General features: G+C 32.2%; 1 protein-coding gene across 1 annotated transcript; it reads left to right on the top strand.

Annotated features, from left to right (window-relative positions):
- The first annotated feature begins 9,655 nt into the window (after positions 1-9,655).
- LOC134720605 (serine/threonine-protein kinase H1 homolog) lies at positions 9,656-17,726 on the top strand. The gene is made up of 2 exons (XM_063582956.1): positions 9,656-10,711; positions 15,417-17,726. The coding sequence occupies exons 1-2, from the start codon at positions 9,845-9,847 to the stop codon at positions 15,762-15,764; spliced, it is 1,215 nt and encodes a 404-aa protein (XP_063439026.1). The 5' UTR covers positions 9,656-9,844; the 3' UTR covers positions 15,765-17,726.
- The last annotated feature ends 859 nt before the right edge of the window (positions 17,727-18,585 follow it).

Consider the following 18,585-nt stretch of genomic DNA (forward strand, 5'->3'; position numbering starts at 1 on the left):
TAAATCATATCTTTCTAGAGTTCTACATGTCAGTGTTATTGATTTTATAGATGTGATGTATATTTGTGGCTCCAACATTGTCAAATCTGAACTTTAACTTTGGAGGGTTTAGCAGACGACCTTGAGACCTGATATATCATTTGGAAGGACCTGTGACTAAAAAATGCTTTAAAATTTGATATTTGTATTGCCATTGATTTCAAATTTACATAAAAGTGACCTTATGACCTGACACAATTTATAAATGTTACCTTGTGACCAGGGGTGCACTACTTGAGCCCCATGTATGTTACATACATCAATAATTTAAAAAAATCTGTGCTTACGAAGTTGTTGTCGTTCAAACAATCTCTACTAAATTACTCTTTCTGTGAAGTCTTAATTTATTGATCCTTTGCATCTGCAGAGTGATTTTTGGTGTCATCTGTCGGGTGATGTTTGGTGTCTTCTGAGGAGTAATCTTAGGTCTTATAAAGTGTTATGTCATGTTGCATCTGCTAAATGATATTTGGTGATGTGAACTTTGTGAGGTGTCATCTGTCAAGTGATGTTTTGTGTCTTATAAAGTGTTGTGTTGGGTGTCATCTGTCTAGTGATGTATGTTGTTTTTCAAAGTGTTGTGTTGGGTGTCATCTGCCTAGTGATGTTTTGTGTTTTATAAAGAGTTATGTCAGGTGTCATCTGTCTAGTGATGTATGTTGTTTTTTAAAGTGTTAAGATGGGTGTCATCTAACTAGTGATGTTTGGTGTCTTAATGAATGTTATGTCAGGTGTTATCTGTCTAGTGATGTATGGTGTCTTATAAATTGTTCTGTCAATAGTCATCTGCAGAGCGATGTTTGGTGTTTTATAAAATGTTGTAAGGTGTCCTCTTCCAGGTGTTGTTTGGTGTCTGATAATGTTTTATGTCGGGTGTCATCTGTCTAGTGATGTATGGTGTCTTATTTAGCGTTACATCAGGTGTCAACTACCAAGTGATGTTTGGTGTCTTATAAGGAGTTATGTCAGGTGTAATATACAAAATGATGTTTGGTGTTTTATAAAGAGTTATGTTATGTGTCATGTGATGGGGAATTAATGTTCTGTTCTGCTGAATGATGTTTGGTGATATCTAAAGTGTGATGTCTGTGCCAACTGATTGGAAATGCATTGTGTCATCTGCTGGACGTCTTTCGATGGTTAATGTATTGATATGGTGTTAGTTGAGGAATGGTGTTGGGTAACATCTGTTTAGTACTTGTTTGTGTCAGCTGCTGAATGATGTCTGATGTTATTGGATGGGAAATGTTTAGTTTCATATTAGGGATTATATCTGAGGTCATCTATTGACTTTTGTATTGTTTCATCTGCTGAATGATGTCTGGTGTCATTGGATGGAAAATGTTTGGTTTCATATTAGGGATTATATCTGAGGTCATCTATTGACTTTTGTTTTGTGTCAGCTGTTAAATGGTGTCTTCTTTCATAAGATAATGTATGGGGTCACTTCATGGGTAAACGTACAGAAAGTCACAGGACAAAAAGTCACAAATTTGATAGGACAAAAAGTCACAGGACAAAAAGTCACAATTAATTTTTTGAGAATTCTTTGAATAAATAAGAGAAATATCTTGAAATGTTGTCTTTTTATTACATCTATTCATTTTTAAGAGTAGGACATTGTTCATGAGCTTTGTTAAATAAATATTTATTAAATTTTAATCATGCAAAGGAGATATTTCTTGGCACCATGAAGCCATGTAAGTATCAAGCCACGTTGACATTTTGTTTTCATAACAATTATTTGATCATTATGGATATTTATTGAATAAATTTTAATTATAAAGTTGCTTTGTATATCACAGTTCAAGAAAAAAACAAAAAAAATATTTTCTGAATAATTTTTTTCTTGTTTAAATAAAAATATTCTAAAAACTGAATTGTGACTTTTTGTCCTGTGACTTTTTGTCCGTGACTTTTTGTCTGTGACTTTTTGTCCTGTGACTTTTTGTCCGTGACTTTTTGTCTGTGACTTTTTGTCCTGTGACTTTCTGTCCTACATTCACTTCATGGATGATATCTGTCTGTGAAATACCAAACTCTTGAGGAAAACTCTTCACAGAATGTCCCTAATACATGCCACAAATTGAAAAGTTAGTGGTGTAGTGGTTAGTGCATCGGACTACTAACACAAAGGTTCCTGGTTCGATTCCCGTTTGGGATGGAAATTTCAGGAACTCAATTTTCGGCTCTCCCTTGACACCATCTGCGAGTATGGTCTTGAGGAAACGATGATAGTCCGTCGAAAAGGGACGATAAATGGCTGACCCGTGTTAAGAGAGAGCCACATCTCTTGCACGTTAAAGACACCCTTGTAGATTTCGAAAAAGAGTAGGCTAATGCCGCTACAAGGTAGCAGTCGCACCCGCAAAGTGGAAAGGGATTAATATAAGTTGCAAAACTTGTTTTTCAATCCACTATAAATAAATATGTTTAAACTAAACTAAATTGAAAAGTTAAACACTTCAAATGAATGGATTACAACTGTCATATTCCAGACTTGGTAAGTCTGCTAGAGGCATTTTCTTATGTTGAAAATTGTGGATAAACTTGGTTTTATAGCTAGCTAAACCTTTCACTTGTATGAAAGTCATTTAAATTTTCATAATATTGACAATGAAAAAACAAACAGACATAAAAGGTAAAAAGGTCAAAAAATGGAGTACAGCAGTCAACATGGTTTTATTATCCCAATCCCCACTAAAAACAACAAATATGTCAACAAAGAAAAAAAAAAAAAAACATATAGACAAAGCACATTTGAAAAATGAAAGACAAAGTTTTCAATAATCTATCATAGCACAATACTATTAACACAATGACGGGAAGCAAAATGCAAGCAAACTAGAGCCACATCAAATGGATATTGCCAAAAGTAGACTAAACAGTCAGTTAATAATTTACAAAGACAAATAAAAAAACACTTTATCATGTTATTGAGATTTAAGACAAAGAAAGTACCTAGAATCTATACTTCAATACCATCGTGTATTATTTTGAAGTTGATACGGAATATTTAAAACGATGCCTTTTATGCTTTATGATGCCTTGAGACATTGAATGCGTAATGTACTGTGCCATCGAATGTGCAATGTACTGTGTCATCGAATGTTTAATGTACTGTGTCATCGATTGTGTAATTTATTGTTTCATCAATGGGTCATCGAATGTTTAATGTACTGTGTAATCGAATGTGTAATGTGGTGTGTCATCGGATGTTTAATGTACTGTGTCATCGAATTATTAATGTACTGTGTAATTGAATCTGTAATATACCGTGTCATAGATTGTTAAATGTACTGTGCCATCGAATGTTAAAGTACTGTGTCATCGAATGTGTAATGTCTTGTGTCATCGAATGTGTAATGTACTGTGTCATCGAATGTTTTATGTACTGTGTCATCGAATGTTTAATGTGCTGTGTAATCGAATGTGTAATGTCTTGTGTCATCGAATGTGTAATGTACTGTGTCATCTAATGTGTTATGTACTGTGTCATCGAATGTGTTATGTACTGTATCAATAGATTGGGTAATGCATTTTGTCAGTCTGAGATACGATATTGTGTCATCTGAGGAATAATTGCTTATGTCATATGTATAGTTATCTTTTGCCATCTAGAAAAATGATGTAGGCTGGCATAAGTTCGTTAATGGTTTATGTCAAATGAGGACTGATGTCTTGTGTCATCGGATGGGTAATGTTTTGTATCATCTGAGGAATGGTGTATGTTGTGCTAGGTTTATTATGTTTTGTGTCAATTAAGAATTGATGTCTTGTGTCATCGAGGTTGGGTAATGTTTTGTGTCTATTGGTAACGATGAATGTTTTAATAGGTTTATTAATATGTTGTGTCAGCTACTGCATGTTGTCTTTTATCATCGGCTAGGTAATGTTTGTTTCATCTAAGGGATATTGTATGTAGTCATAGGTTTATCAATTTTTTGAGTCAGCTACTCAATTTTGTCTTGTGTCATCTTATCGTTAATGTGCTGTGTCATCTGAGTGATACTTTTTGTTGTCATAGGTTTATTAATGGGTTGTGTCAATTGAGGACTGATTTCTTGTGTCATTTGAGGGATGATGTATGTTGTAATAGATTTATTAATGGTTTGTGTCAATTGTGGACCGATGTCTTGTTTCAGCAAATAGGTAATGATTTGTGTCATCTGAGGGCTAATGTTTGTTGTAATAGGTTTATTAATAGTTTGTGTCCACTGAGGACTGAAGTCTTGTGTCATCAGAGGGATGATGTCTTGTGTCATCTGAGGGATGGTGTATGTTTTTATATAAATATAGGAAGATGTGGTGTGAGTGCCAATGAGACAACTCTCCATCCAAATAACAATTTAAAAAGTACACCATTATAGGTTAAAGTACGGCCTTCAACACGGAGCCTTGGCTCACACCGAACAACAAGCTATAAAGGGCCCCAAAATTACTAGTGTAAAACCATTCAAACGGGAAAACCAACGGTCTAATCTATATAAACAAAACGAGAAACGAGAAACACGTATATATTACATAAACAAAGGACAACTACTGTACATCAGATTCCTGACTTAGGACAGGTGCAAAAATATGTTTATTAATGGGTTGTGTCAATCTAAGGAATGATGTATGATGGCAAAGGTTTATTTATGGTTTGTGTCAATTGAGGAATGATGCCTTGTGTCATCGGATGAGTAATGTTTTGTGTCATCTGAGAGATGATTTATGTCATAATTTTATTTATTGGTTGTGTCAATCTAAGAAATGATGTATGATGGCATAGGTTAATTAATGGGTTGGGTCAATCGAACATTGATGTCTTGTGATATTGGGTGGGTAATGTTTTATGTCAAATGAGTAAGTATGTTAATAGTTATGCCTAGTGTATGTTGTAATAGGTTTATTAACGGGTTGTGTCAATTGAGGAATGATGTCTTGTGTCATTGGATGGGTAATGTTTTGTGTCATCTGAGGGATTATGTATGTTGTCGAAGGTTAAGTAATGTCGTGTGTCATCTGATGAGTAATTTCGTGAGTCGTCTGATGGATGTTCTCGTCTGTTTATTAATGGGTTATGTCAACTCCTGGGTGATATCTTTTGTCATCGGCTCGATAATGAATTGTGTCATCTGAGGGATGATGTATGGTGTCATCTGAGGTATGATGTATAGTGTCATCTGAGGGATGATGTATTGTGTCAAATGAGGGATGATGTATGGTGTCATCTAAGGGATGATGTATGGTGTCATCTGAGGGATGATGTATGGGTCATCTGAGCGATGGTGTATTGTGTCATCTGAGGGATGATGTATTGTGTCATCTGAGGGATGATGTATGGTGTCATCTGAGGGATGATGTATGGTGTCATCTGAGGGATGATGTATGGTGTCATCTGAGGGATGATGTATGGTGTCATCTGAGGGATGGTGTATTGTGTCATCTGAGGGATGATGTATGGGTCATCTGAGCGATGGTGTATTGTGTCATCTGCGGGATGATGTATTGTGTCATCTGAGGGATGATGTATGGTGTCATCTGAGGGATGATGTATGGTGTCATCTGAGGGATGATGTATGGTGTCATCTTAGGTATGATGTATGGTGTCATCTGAGGGATGATGTATGGTGGTGTCATCTGAGGGGGTGATGTAAGGTGTCATCTGTTGAGTAATTTTTTTGTGTCATTTTATAAATAGATATAGGAAGATGTGGTGTGAGTGCCAATGAGACAACTCTCCATCCAAATAACAATTTAAAAATTAAACCATTATAGGTTAAAGTACGGCCTTCAACACGGAGCCTTGGCTCACACCGAACAACAGTCTATATGTTTTTCTTCGTCTTTTTTTCTGTGTGATGAAGGCGTGTTCAAGGTTTCTGTTAATCTAGAAGAACTTAAGTTTTTTAATGGGCATTCATCTGCTTTATTCAATCAATTGTAATGGTTTCTTGCGGATAAATCATGAATATTTCTCAGGACAGAATGAGCACTCGAGTTTCTAGTAAGCCTCTTGTTTAGATAAAGATTTTGTTACAGTATTTTTAAAACGTATTTCATGTATTAAAGCTATTCTTATATTACGTTCCCTTGTTATAACAGTTTCAAATAGTTTGGATACAGCAACTTACAACGAGGAACTATTGGGATCCGATATTAAACCTGGTCTTTTTGTTCATTCTTTTCAGATCAACGATAATTCGTCTTATCTGGAATTATTTTCTGTTGATATATAAGATTTCTCATACCTCAACACTACATTGTCTACCGGTACGAATAAATGCCTATAAGGTAAAAAAGTTCATGTTTATATCAATAAACATGTTATATGTTTACTCAAATATGGTGTGAAAAGGCTTATATATTACTAAAAGTCAAGTTTTGTCGTTTGTTTAAAGCAAATTATCGTGTTTTACATACAAAGGATCTGAATACTTCTTATAAATGTATACTTAGGTTTTTTAATGTATCCACTGTCGTTTTACCATTAAGTGTTTTATTATATGAACGTACTACAGATAATAAGGTAGAATGTCGATATTCTCAATATAAAGACAAGTATGTGAAAAAATATAAACTTGTGCGATCTATGTCGAACAGGTCAATTATATAGAAACGATGGAATAGACATGGTTATCGAATTTTAAATTTTAAAAAGCTCTGCATGGAGTTATTTAATTCTTTTATGATAATAGACTGGTTTGGTTTACATTATCAGTTTTTTTAAATTATTCTGTATCCCAACTCCGAGAGAAGTTTCTGGAAATTTTCTAACACGACCGACACGCTGAAACGGTCCAGTGGGAAGTATTACATGAATATCAGGACGAGAACAGGTGTGTAACATTTGTGATGAATATAAATATAAACGGTTCTATGTATTTTGAACAGGATATAGCTCAAAGAGTATCATTCAACAAGAAGACGGTGTCAAATATTCAATCTGACTCCAAGCAAACATGCACCCAAGTTTGATTATGAGTAAAACTACAAAATACTGAAATATTCTCTTATGAACCAATTTATACCAAATGTAATTGATGAGGTCTCTGTATTGTGTGTTCTATTTCAAAAGTAAGAAAGAATTGATTATAAAAAATATACCCCTCTCCTACCCGACTATAAAAAAACCAGAACAGAACTGTCAAGGTATATACAAAACAAAATTGGCTGGATTTGGTACAGTTTTGCAAAGTAAAGCCCTTTTCGTTATCATGGTTATCTAGATGAAAAAAGGACGACTACTTGTACTGTAAGGGAAGGGAGAGATCAAATCGCCTAGAATTGTTTCACTTTCACGGTAAAAATTTAAAAGTCTCTCAAATTTAGTGAATCTTGAATATCAAACAGATTTTGTTAGATGTATTTCTATTTGTATCCATCTGATGATTTAATATAAAAAAGAAGAAGTGGTATGATTGCCAATGAGACAACTCTCCACAAGAGACCAATATGACACAAAAATTAGCAACTATAGGTCATCGTACGGCCTTCAACAATGAGTAAAGCCATATCTCATGAATTGACCACCGAATTTTACATCACCCATTATTAAACATAAACAAAGATATAAATAAATCGAGCGAACTCGTACCGATGGAGACATGTCTCGGTCTGTTTGATTTCATATTATAGTTACAAGACTTATATTCATAAGAATGAGTCAGTTTTTAAATCGAATCAGTCAGTAAAATGGTTTACTATGGAACGCCATGACTGTCTTCTGATGTTGATTGTTTAATATGTTCGGTGCTTTATGCATTATGTTCAGTAGTATGTATATTATGTTCAGTAGAAATCCTATTATGTTCAGTAGTTATTACATTATGTTCAGTAGTTTTTACATTATATTCGGTGCTTTGGTTATTATGTTCAGTAGTTTCATTATTATATGCAGTGGTATTTAAATTATGTTCGGTACTTCTGACGTTATATTCAGTACATTTTTCATTATGTTCAGTACTTTCGACATTATGTTCAGTAGATTCAATATTATTTGCAATACATTATGTAATACCTTCAGTAGTCCCGCTTTCTTTATATTCAGTACATTATTCATTATGTTCAGTAAAAGCCTCTGTATTATATTCGGTTCGTTCAACTTTATGTTCAGTGGTTGCATCATTATGATGATGTAGTAAAAGTCGGCGGGAAGTCAATAACGGAAATTGTCGGAAAAAAACGAAGGCGGATATTTTTGACGGACGTTTTATTCATGAACACCTTTACGTGATTGAATTAAAATGGGAAGAAATGGAAGCAGTTTTAAATCGGTGTGGTTTACGTTCCCAAGTTGGCATTTTTCACAAGAAAAAAATAACTCCTGACTCAATTTGTAAGTTGTCGCTACAAGAAGCTCCTTTCACTGGACGAATACGCCTAGTTCATGCGTAGCCCAGTAATGCCCTTTACAGTCAGGCGTGAAACGGCTCAGTGTTTTCGGCTACCGTTACCATCAAATTGATTCGAATTTTACCGTGAATTTCAAAATATTCCTATCGTGATTCGTCAGCAGAGGTCTGAATAATTATCGTTACTGTTATATTTATAAAAAAAAAAATGACGCCGCGGCGATTGGTCAAAACTCATTCGAGTTTTTTATCGTCTCAGTAAAAGAAAGTGCATATTTTATCGTCATTCATAAAAAAAATACCGTTAACGTCATTTGGAAAGATTGTTTACTGTTTTACGTCATGAAGGTAGTACCCACATTACCACCCTGATGAATACGGATTGAATGAGGTAGAATTATTCACTTGCAAGTAAATCATTTATTAGAGACGTTTCTTTGTTTCTTTTGACAGAACTAACCCAATCTGACTGCTAAAAGCACATTTTTATTTCACTAGTGCACATTCATTAATGATTGAACAAATAAAAAACGGTGAACACATTTTTTTTCTTTTCTATATACTTGATTTTGCCATGTGATTATGGACTTTCCGATTGGATTCTCCTCTCGGAGATCAGTATCTTTGTGATTTTACTTTTTAAACCATAGCTATAATAAAGTATATCATGGCGAAACTAGTACATTCATGAAATTATTTGGGATCAAATCGATTTCAAATATGATGATTGATTAAAAGAAGACGATAAAAAAGAAATAAAAAAAAAAACACACGTGCAAAGTTAATCCTATCGTTATTGTTCTACGGACAGATGAATGAACGTTATTGTAATTTAGCAAGGTTCTAACTAGGGTTTTAAAAACAATCTTACTATTCGTGAAAATTGTTTTTCTACCTTAAGTCATAATTATGTGCAGATTTATTTGTTCATCCTTGAATACGATGAGAAGTTTTAAAATGGCATTCTCAAATGTGTATCAAAGTGATTGATTGTAAATATAATCCCCCAAGGCACCCTAAGTAGTTATAACAACTTCTGACGTCTGGATCACTTGATCACGTGCTAATAATAACCGAAAACAAAAAGCAATACACATAAAATTTGAATATTATTACGCGGAAGAATTGTCGTAAGATCAATAAAACCACCTTTCAAATTGAAAGAATATACTTAAAATAATAAAAATAATTGTTCATAGATTTTTAGGGTTAAAATTATATATTAAATGTGAGAGATTTGATTGTGTAAATAAATTTTTAATGACCTACTTTGAGCAGCGGAATACACATCACGACCAAGTGCCCGTCATCCATGTTTGTTTCATCGGAAGAAAATGGAGGAGCAAAAGATTATTTACATGAAGACTAAAGCATGATTCTTCTCCCTTACAGTTTATTGCATGAATGGCCCTCTTGGTTATCTGCGAGGGAATGACAGTATCATGTGAAATAACATTTATTTTGTAATGGGATGTCCAAATAGTAAATTGGTACCGGAGGGTCCAACTGACCAAAATGTTGTCGAAGTTTTTGGCAGTAGAACTCAAACACAAACACGATCTGATAGGCCCAGGGAAAGAGACCCTCGAGGCACAGGCCCACCACCGGAGGGTGAGCGGCAACATCGAAAAGTGAAAAGATATCGTGACAAATTTGATCCAAGAGTGACGGCAAAATATGATATTAAGGCTTTAATAGGGAGAGGAAATTTCAGCAAAGTTGTGAGAGTTGAACATAAAAACACAAAACAACCGTATGCTATCAAAATGATAGATCGGTTAGAGGGTAAAGAAGTATTTGAATCAGAAGTTGCTGTCTTGCGACGAGTAAAGCATACATATATAATTCAATTAATTGAAGTGTTTGAATCAAAAGATAAAGTGTACATGGTTATGGAACTTGCCACAGGCGGGGAACTTTTTGACCGCATTATAGCCAAAGGATCTTTTTCAGAAAGAGATGCAACTAGGGTATTAAAAATGGTTTTGGAAGGTGTTCATTATTTACATGGACTGGGAATAACCCATCGGGATTTAAAACCTGAAAACTTATTGTATTATCATCCAGGGCATGATTCAAAAATAATGATAACAGATTTTGGTCTCAGTGCAAGTCGAAAAGGACCAGAACAGTTTATGCGGACTACATGTGGTACGCCCGAGTACATTGCCCCTGAAATTATTGCAAGAAAACCATACAACTGTCAGGTTGATATGTGGGCAATAGGTGTAATTACATATATTTTACTCAGTGGAACTATGCCATTTGACGATGAAAATAAAACTAGGCTTTACAGACTTATTTTGAAGGCAAAATACAGCTATGTAGGAGAAGTGAGTTATTAGTATTTGTTTTGTGCTGTCTTTTTTACCTTTCAAAAGAACAAGCACCTCTTTGATAATTTTAATATATTATTTAAAAGACACTAAACAGCTTAGAGACAACCACTCAAATGAGACTTTTCTGAAAATAGGTGAAAATTTTGGGCGTATGACATTTGCGCCGATTTTGAAATTTTTTATTCTTTCATTTGCGCCGATTTATATTTTCTCCTAATTGGATTTACAGGTAAGTTACAGGTTATACTTTTACATGTAAATTCCAAGGAATACAAAGAAAGCCACAACAAAAGATAGAATACTAACGTGAACCTACTTTTTACAAGCAACTAAGGCTATATTTAATATAGGAGGTACAGACCCAATTTGCCCGCTATGCAAACTTGAGGATGAAAACCTTCAACATTTTCTCACGAGATGTCCATTTCTATGCCTCATTAAATCAGCGGAAAACTAATTTTCAAACTAGGGAAACATTAAGCCAATTAATTGTTGACTGCAGAAAACTAGTGGGTTCTACACTTCAAACCACAGTAATTCTTAAATGCGGTTGAAACAGAGAATAACTCAGATCAATGCTCTATCATTATAAAAATTCATCATTCATCACATGGAATTGAACTTTTTTCGATACTTTTCAGAGTTCAAAACAGTTTTATATCTATGTCATGCAACTAAAATAGGTCTTTCATGATAATAAAAATAAGAGTTGTCTCATTGGCACTCATACCACATCTTCTTATATCTATTCACCTGTAATTTACCTGTGAAAAAATCAGCGCAAATGAAAAAAATAATCGGGGCAAATGAAAGAAAAATCGGCGCAAATGCAAAACGCTGGAAAATTCAGTAAAATTTTTGAGTAATATTTTAAAAGTGTTAAAAAAATTGTTTATTGTTCCAATTAATTGAAACTAGTGAGTATTTCCTCGGAACCATGTTCATATTTGGGAATTTAAAAAGTTAATAGGCTATTAGCCTTGTTTTAAAATTGTTAATTAATCAATGTCGAAGTTGAGTTTTCATTAAATCAGCTTAGTTTAAAATATGAAAATAAGATGTGGTACATGTATGATTGCCATTGAAGCAACTTAATGACATAGCAGTTAGCACGTTCATGTATACATGTAGGTCATTGTAAGTAATTGTATATTCACATTGAACTCCTTGGTCATACAGCCTTGAACAATGAGCTAAACCAATTCCACATAAAAAGCTACATCGTAACATGTACATTTATAAATGGCAAACCTTAAACGGTATATATAATAATTCTTGACAATTAATAACCAGGTATACATTGTATCATATATTATAAGGACGTAAGAGCTACGGTTCCGTAAGAGCTACGGTTCCGCACCTAAAAAACATCAGACTGTGACAGGCATAATGTCACATTAACATGAATGGATATTGGTATGCATATGATGTGGCATGTAAGAACAGCAAGCCATACAAGATGCACTCGTGTACATGTGTTTATACTAATGTTTTAAATCCCTTATGTAATACTGTTTATATATTAATGCAAACGTATTGCTTCAATTCATTTATACTGTCCTTCTTTGATAAGAATCAGTCATTGTAGTGAAGATCAATGAAACAAAATTAATGGTTTATTATTTATTATAAAAACTGCTTTATATTTCTATAATTTAATTTTTGATGTAACACGTCTTCTGGTTAGCTGACGTTATTTTGTTATCAGCCCATAGACATAATTTAGTCATGTGGCCGTGACGTCATCAAAGTTTTTTCATGGTTTTCTACGGTTTAAAATGAATTTTAGAAGTAAATTATAAGCATGATAAGAATTGACTTTAATATTTTTTCTGTCTATTCGAAATAACATAAACAATGTGGTGCACACTGTTAAATAACCCGCTATGTGCATTATTCAGTGTGCACCAAATTTTTTATTATTTCTTCATAGACAGAAAAAATATTACAGTCTTTCCTTAAATAATGCAAATGTTCAATTTAAGCTATTCTTTAAATCTGCTTTCATACTAATTATTGCATAAATTTAATTTGTGGGCTCTTTATAGTACATTTTATAGTACAAATGCCATAGACAAATGAAGATGCATGTCAAAATGCATGTATATATTTAACTTTAATGTTTACTTTTGAGGCAAAATTAAATGTGATACAATATAAAAATATATATATATATGTTTGAATGTCTTGCAGACATTGCTGATCATGCACTCTGATACATGTACAATGCTTCGATACATATATATTTCATAACAATTCTAAACAGATATATCATGTTCTTGAGGGGTATTTGCGAAAAATACCAGTCGAGAGAATGTTGAATTTCACAAGCCATAAGGCGAGGGAAATTCATTCTCAATACTGGTTTTTTTCGCAAATACCCCTCAAGAACATGATAAATGTATATCTGTTTAATTACACAGAATGTTAATGTTCAAAAACGCATTGATGATCATGACGTTACAAGCGTCCAGTCGGATAGAGTATTTTTTGGCAAATACCACGGCAGAGAGGGTAAAAAAGGCATATCCTTTTGGCAAATACGTCGGCGGCGTTAAAAAATGAACGATATTCATTTGTCAGATAGCAGTGAATTGGTGAAAAATACACTGGCTATCAACCAATCAAAATCCAGGATTCTTACATAAGGTGTAATTATAAAAGAAATATAGACCCAAAGAGATTACTATGCTATTTTCCATACACTTATTATTTCCAAGGGGTTAAACTTTTACTCCTTTGAAAAAAAATGTTTGGTACTGATTTTTGAATTTGTCTGAGACATTTTGTAATAATTATTGTATTATAATATATAAATCTATAATTCATTTGTAATTATAAACACTCTGGCATGTCTGATGTTGGTACATTTGTATGTTCTACTGATTCATAGACTGAAATTTTGTAAATATCAAATTTAATTATTTATTATACTGTATATTCGATCATTCTTTTAAAAAGATTAAGATATCAGTTAAGGATTAACCTACTACTAGACAGAACATTGGCAAAAATTTGGTGTTTTTGACATCAAGTACAAAGGTTTTGTCAAAGGTTAAATGTAATATTTTACCACACACGATTCGTGAGAGAAGGACAGTCAAACATGACATTTGGTGTTACTAATAGGTTTAGTCATAGGTAGACAGATTCTTCAAGTGTAATAAGAAATTAATTAAATTATAACAATTTATCCAGTACAAGTGAATTTATTAAACATTGCAATACACAATAAAGGATATTGTGTATTGTTATAAAAGAAAACTATAGTGGAATTGTATTGTTATTATAAACTATTGACCTTATTTCTTTATAAACTAATAAAGTAATTTAAAATTTACCAATTGTACAATACATAAAGGGATTACAACAGATTTTTTAAAGCATTTATATTTGGAGGTTAAGTTTACAGTGTACCGAGTGAACATGTACATGTATGAAACGCTAATACCATTCTTTCTACTATCATGTTAAAAATTGTGAAAAAAACAATATTTATAGTATATGACTTTATATATTGTACTATTTAATATGTTTTTGGGGATACATTTGATATAGGTAAAAATACATGTACAGCTGTACATGTAAATATGTAGACACAACATTTGCATCTCTTTTGAGTAAATCTGGACCAATTTATGCTATCAGAAAAAAAATAAAAAATAAGTGAACTCATATTAATTCATGTAATTGGCCGGCCTATATCAAATATATGTAATATGTAGGTTTTTGTTATAGGAAATCTCTTTAGCTAAGAACAATTCTGAAAACTTAAGATGGGAGGTATTTATAAACATGTACAGTATACTTGTACATGTTCATTTTTTACATGTACATGATGTAGACAGTGTAGTCCATGTACAATAAATGCAAAAGTTAAAACTATAAAATTCATTTTTAAAATTCTTAAATATTGGAATAGCATGAACTCCAAATAGATCAAAATGACAAAACAGATTAAAACTCAGTGCATCTGCGTTAGGTTCTTGCTGCATGCGTTTATCATCCTAGTCAAATCCAATCGCAGTCAAGATGTCACAATAGTAAATAATATTTCTATTTTTGTGGCTAACAATTTCCTGAAATTTATACAGGAAGTTTGTACTTGGTTGGGACTTTTCAATTTGTGGTTGGCTTATACCCTTGAAATTTGTGAAAACAGGTATACAAGGAATTGTGATGAATCCAGAGTTTTTGCCATAATTATTAATCACTTGCAAACCAACGGGACATACATATATACATCTATATCATACCCATGGGCAAAACGACAATACAGTATATATATGCATCTATATCATTCCCACTCACAAAATGAAAAATACAAACATATGCATCTATATCATCATGATCATACACCCTACTCACAGATGGAGCGGTAAACTGCATACAATAACATATCTGTTGGATAATCCGTCTGAAAATATTGCATATAATGGTACTCTTCATGCTCTTCTTCTGTTTTATGGAACGTAACGATTTGATATTTCATCTGGATCTTTGTAATGATGAGGAGTATAATGTGTTAGTGTAAGTGATTTTCAGTCAATACCAATGTCTAACAATGAGGGAATTTCTGTTAAACTAGACATCTCAAACAATTATAGTTCTTGTACATGTGTAGTACATACATATTAAATTGATATGAATACATTTTCAGCTTTATAGAATATAAATGATATTTTGTTTCTATTTTCAGCATTGGAAAGAAGTGTCAGACCTAGCCAAAGAGTTTATTAACAAATTACTAACAGTTGATCCAGCAGATAGAATGATTGCAACATCAGCGTTGACTCACTCATGGTTAACGTCGCTGGCCAGTAACAAGAATCTACACCGTACAATTTCTCAGAACTATCTACATCGCATGTCCACGCGTGCTAATAGCACCAAAAGTGCCAAATCTACCAAGTCTACAAAAAGTAACAAATCTAATCGTTCAGGTCGTTCATTACGTTCCGAACACCGGCGTGTTCAACCAGAAGAAATAGATGAACTGCATCGTAATCCAGACGTTCAAGCTGACATAGCCTCACTGGGTAATTAAAATGAAGGTTAATTTGTTCACTGGATATTATGCTTCAATATTTCATTTTGTATTTTATAATAGTGCTATAGGGTTTTAATTTGTTAATAATGATAAGTATTTAATATTTCTTCATTGATATGTTGCTTTGTCTTGAGGTCAAGGACAAATGACAACTGTAGCTCTAGAATATTCTGTCTATAATTCTTTAGTTTAACATTTCTCAGAAATATATGCCTATTACAACTAATTTATGTTCACAGTTCACTGTATACTTAAGTTCATTAAAATTTATATTTTATTACAATCCAAAAACTAGTGTATTATCAAAATCATGTGAAGAAAATTTTAAAAACATGCAAGTTTATGACATGTATGTAAATTAAAATTTTGACAAAAAGTTCAAAAACAGTACAATGTATTAAATCATGATTATAATATTCAAGTTTAAAAAATATCTATGTACATAGATGATGTACTGAACATCGAATTGGTTGTAATTTATGGTTTTAGAAACCGACTTTTGTGAGAAATTTTATAAAGTGGATGAAATGTAACAAAATCCTTTTAAGTATTTTATTTATTGTTATAATGTATGTATGGTAAAACCTCATTACTATTGCTGTATTAAATTTGTACAATCTGTTATAAAAGTGCTTACATTGTAAAATTAGTCGTGAATGATCAGAGATATTGGGTTTTTGTAGCAAAAACGGAATTTTAAATTAATAACTTTGGTGCATATCTGTAACTTTTTGCAACAAAAGAAAATATTAAATGATGTACATGTTTATAGATATTCTAAAATAAAGAACTGAAAATCAGTAAAATACATGTAAAAATTAGCAAATAAACTTCCAATCTAAAAGTCTAAATCAGTAATTAAATAATAACTAACAGGATTAAAAACATGAAGAATTTAAAAACAAAATGAATTTGAAAAATAATTATAGACTTGATCCTGAAGCTTGTAAGCAAGGTACAAATGTTTATGCATTGAAAGTTCAACAATGTGTTGGACTGAATTATTTGACTGTCTGTCTTTCATTATGCGAAAACATGCTGAAGCAAACGTCTTAGAAACATGAATCCATAAAACAAATGAGGTTTTACTATACATTTGTTTTCTTGTGCCAAATTACTTTTGATAATCTTTGTTAAATGCTGTTGTTTATTAATCACTGTTATGTTAAGAGGTGCATAAAAATACATACTTTTTAATCGTCTTAATCAAATTTACTTGGCCTACATTCATGATATTATTGAGTTCAACGTTTAATAAGTTGGGGAGAACATTTTGTATTATTGATGGTATTTGATCAATTATCCTGATTATTGATATATACAAAATATAATATTCTGAACATCTTAAACAGGAAATCCCAAACTTGTCATGAAAATGATCTGTTTGCCACAAATATATCTCTTTGGTCACCAGAGCTGATTTAAATGCACAAATAATTTTGTAAGAACTTTATGACCTTTTTCAATTTGTGTTTTTGCTGATTTTATAATATTATTGCATCTTATATCATGGTCTCTTTTTGAACTTCCTATAAAAAGTGTCAAATATTTTTGATTAATGAATCTCCTCTTTCTTTGATATTTTTAAGACTTAACAAATAGCTTGATTGACAGGTACAGTGGATAGATCTTTTGTTAAATTGTGCCACAGTGAAATATTATTAATTAAAAACTGTGATATTTTGTATAGTGTGTGAACAACTTAAGTCTAGTCATTTTATGTTTGTTGTATAGTGCTAAATAATGACCCCTTTATCAGAATGTGTGCTTTATTTATTATCATACTGTATATGATGTGTATATACATTTTATGTCTATTATGTATAAACTTGTGTATTTACATGAAATATTTAAGGCCAGACCAAGTTTTCGTGATGGGATTAAATTTATTTATCAATTCTATGCATTAACATTTACATTGTCAACCTACAAACATGACAAAGCAATGATTCTAACTTGAGATAACAAATACTGGATTTTTTTTAAAACTTATAGTGAAAAATACAGACAAACGAAAAATAATGAAACATGCAAAGATTTAATACATTTATTGTGCATTTTGAAGAAATAAGTAAAAGTTTGATTTAATTTGGCTTTTGTCTAATTTTTCCATTATCTGTTGAACGAAGTAGGTTTTCTGCATTGTAATGAAAATTAAATGTAACTTTAAGTTGTGGAAAGTAGAGAAAATCCAAAGTAACGTTTTAGAATATTTCTTTCAGCACCTATACACAGACCCTTTGGTTGTCATGTTGCACTTTTTACCGTCCTTAACGTAGATAGTCTGTAATTAGGATAAAGCCAAATCATGCATTTACTATGTAAATTTATTTGTGTAAGCCGTCCAATTTATCAATTTTTAATTTTTTTTTATACTTATATATGAGTTATGCAATTATGTATCTTTCTGTCCAGAAGTTGTTTAGATTTCAAAATTATTTACATTGAATACAAACCTAGTTAGAGTTTCCTTCTTATATTGATGACATCACTAAGTGACATGTATAAAGGCTATTTGATATCTTGCATTGTACACAGAATTTTTTTGAAACCAAAAGTACAAGGAATTTTAACGTTTTACAGGACTGTAAGTAGTTATAGACATCATGAATGATAACACATAAAGATAAATGGCTGCTGTGTTAATGACAGACAGCCGTCATCATTTGATGACATACATTTGTATCTTTGAAAAAAATCTGTTATAGTATATTTTACATAGTGTATGCTACAGAAATGGCGTAGTGACGTAAAGTTCTACCTCAGTTATCCTCCCTTTTCCTCTCAAAGATTTGTAGACATTTTTATTACAATAAAA

This window comes from Mytilus trossulus, chromosome 6, assembly GCF_036588685.1.
Source record: "Mytilus trossulus isolate FHL-02 chromosome 6, PNRI_Mtr1.1.1.hap1, whole genome shotgun sequence".
Classification (NCBI taxonomy): Eukaryota; Metazoa; Mollusca; class Bivalvia; order Mytilida; family Mytilidae; genus Mytilus; species Mytilus trossulus.

Excerpts from the sequence above, each read along its gene's own strand:
- LOC134720605 (XM_063582956.1), top strand. The coding sequence starts at position 9,845 with ATGGGATGTCCAAATAGTAAATTGGTACCGGAGGGTCCAACTGACCAA. Across the intron at positions 10,712-15,416 it reads AATACAGCTATGTAGGAGAA|CATTGGAAAGAAGTGTCAGA; the intron begins GTGAGTTATTAG and ends TTCTATTTTCAG.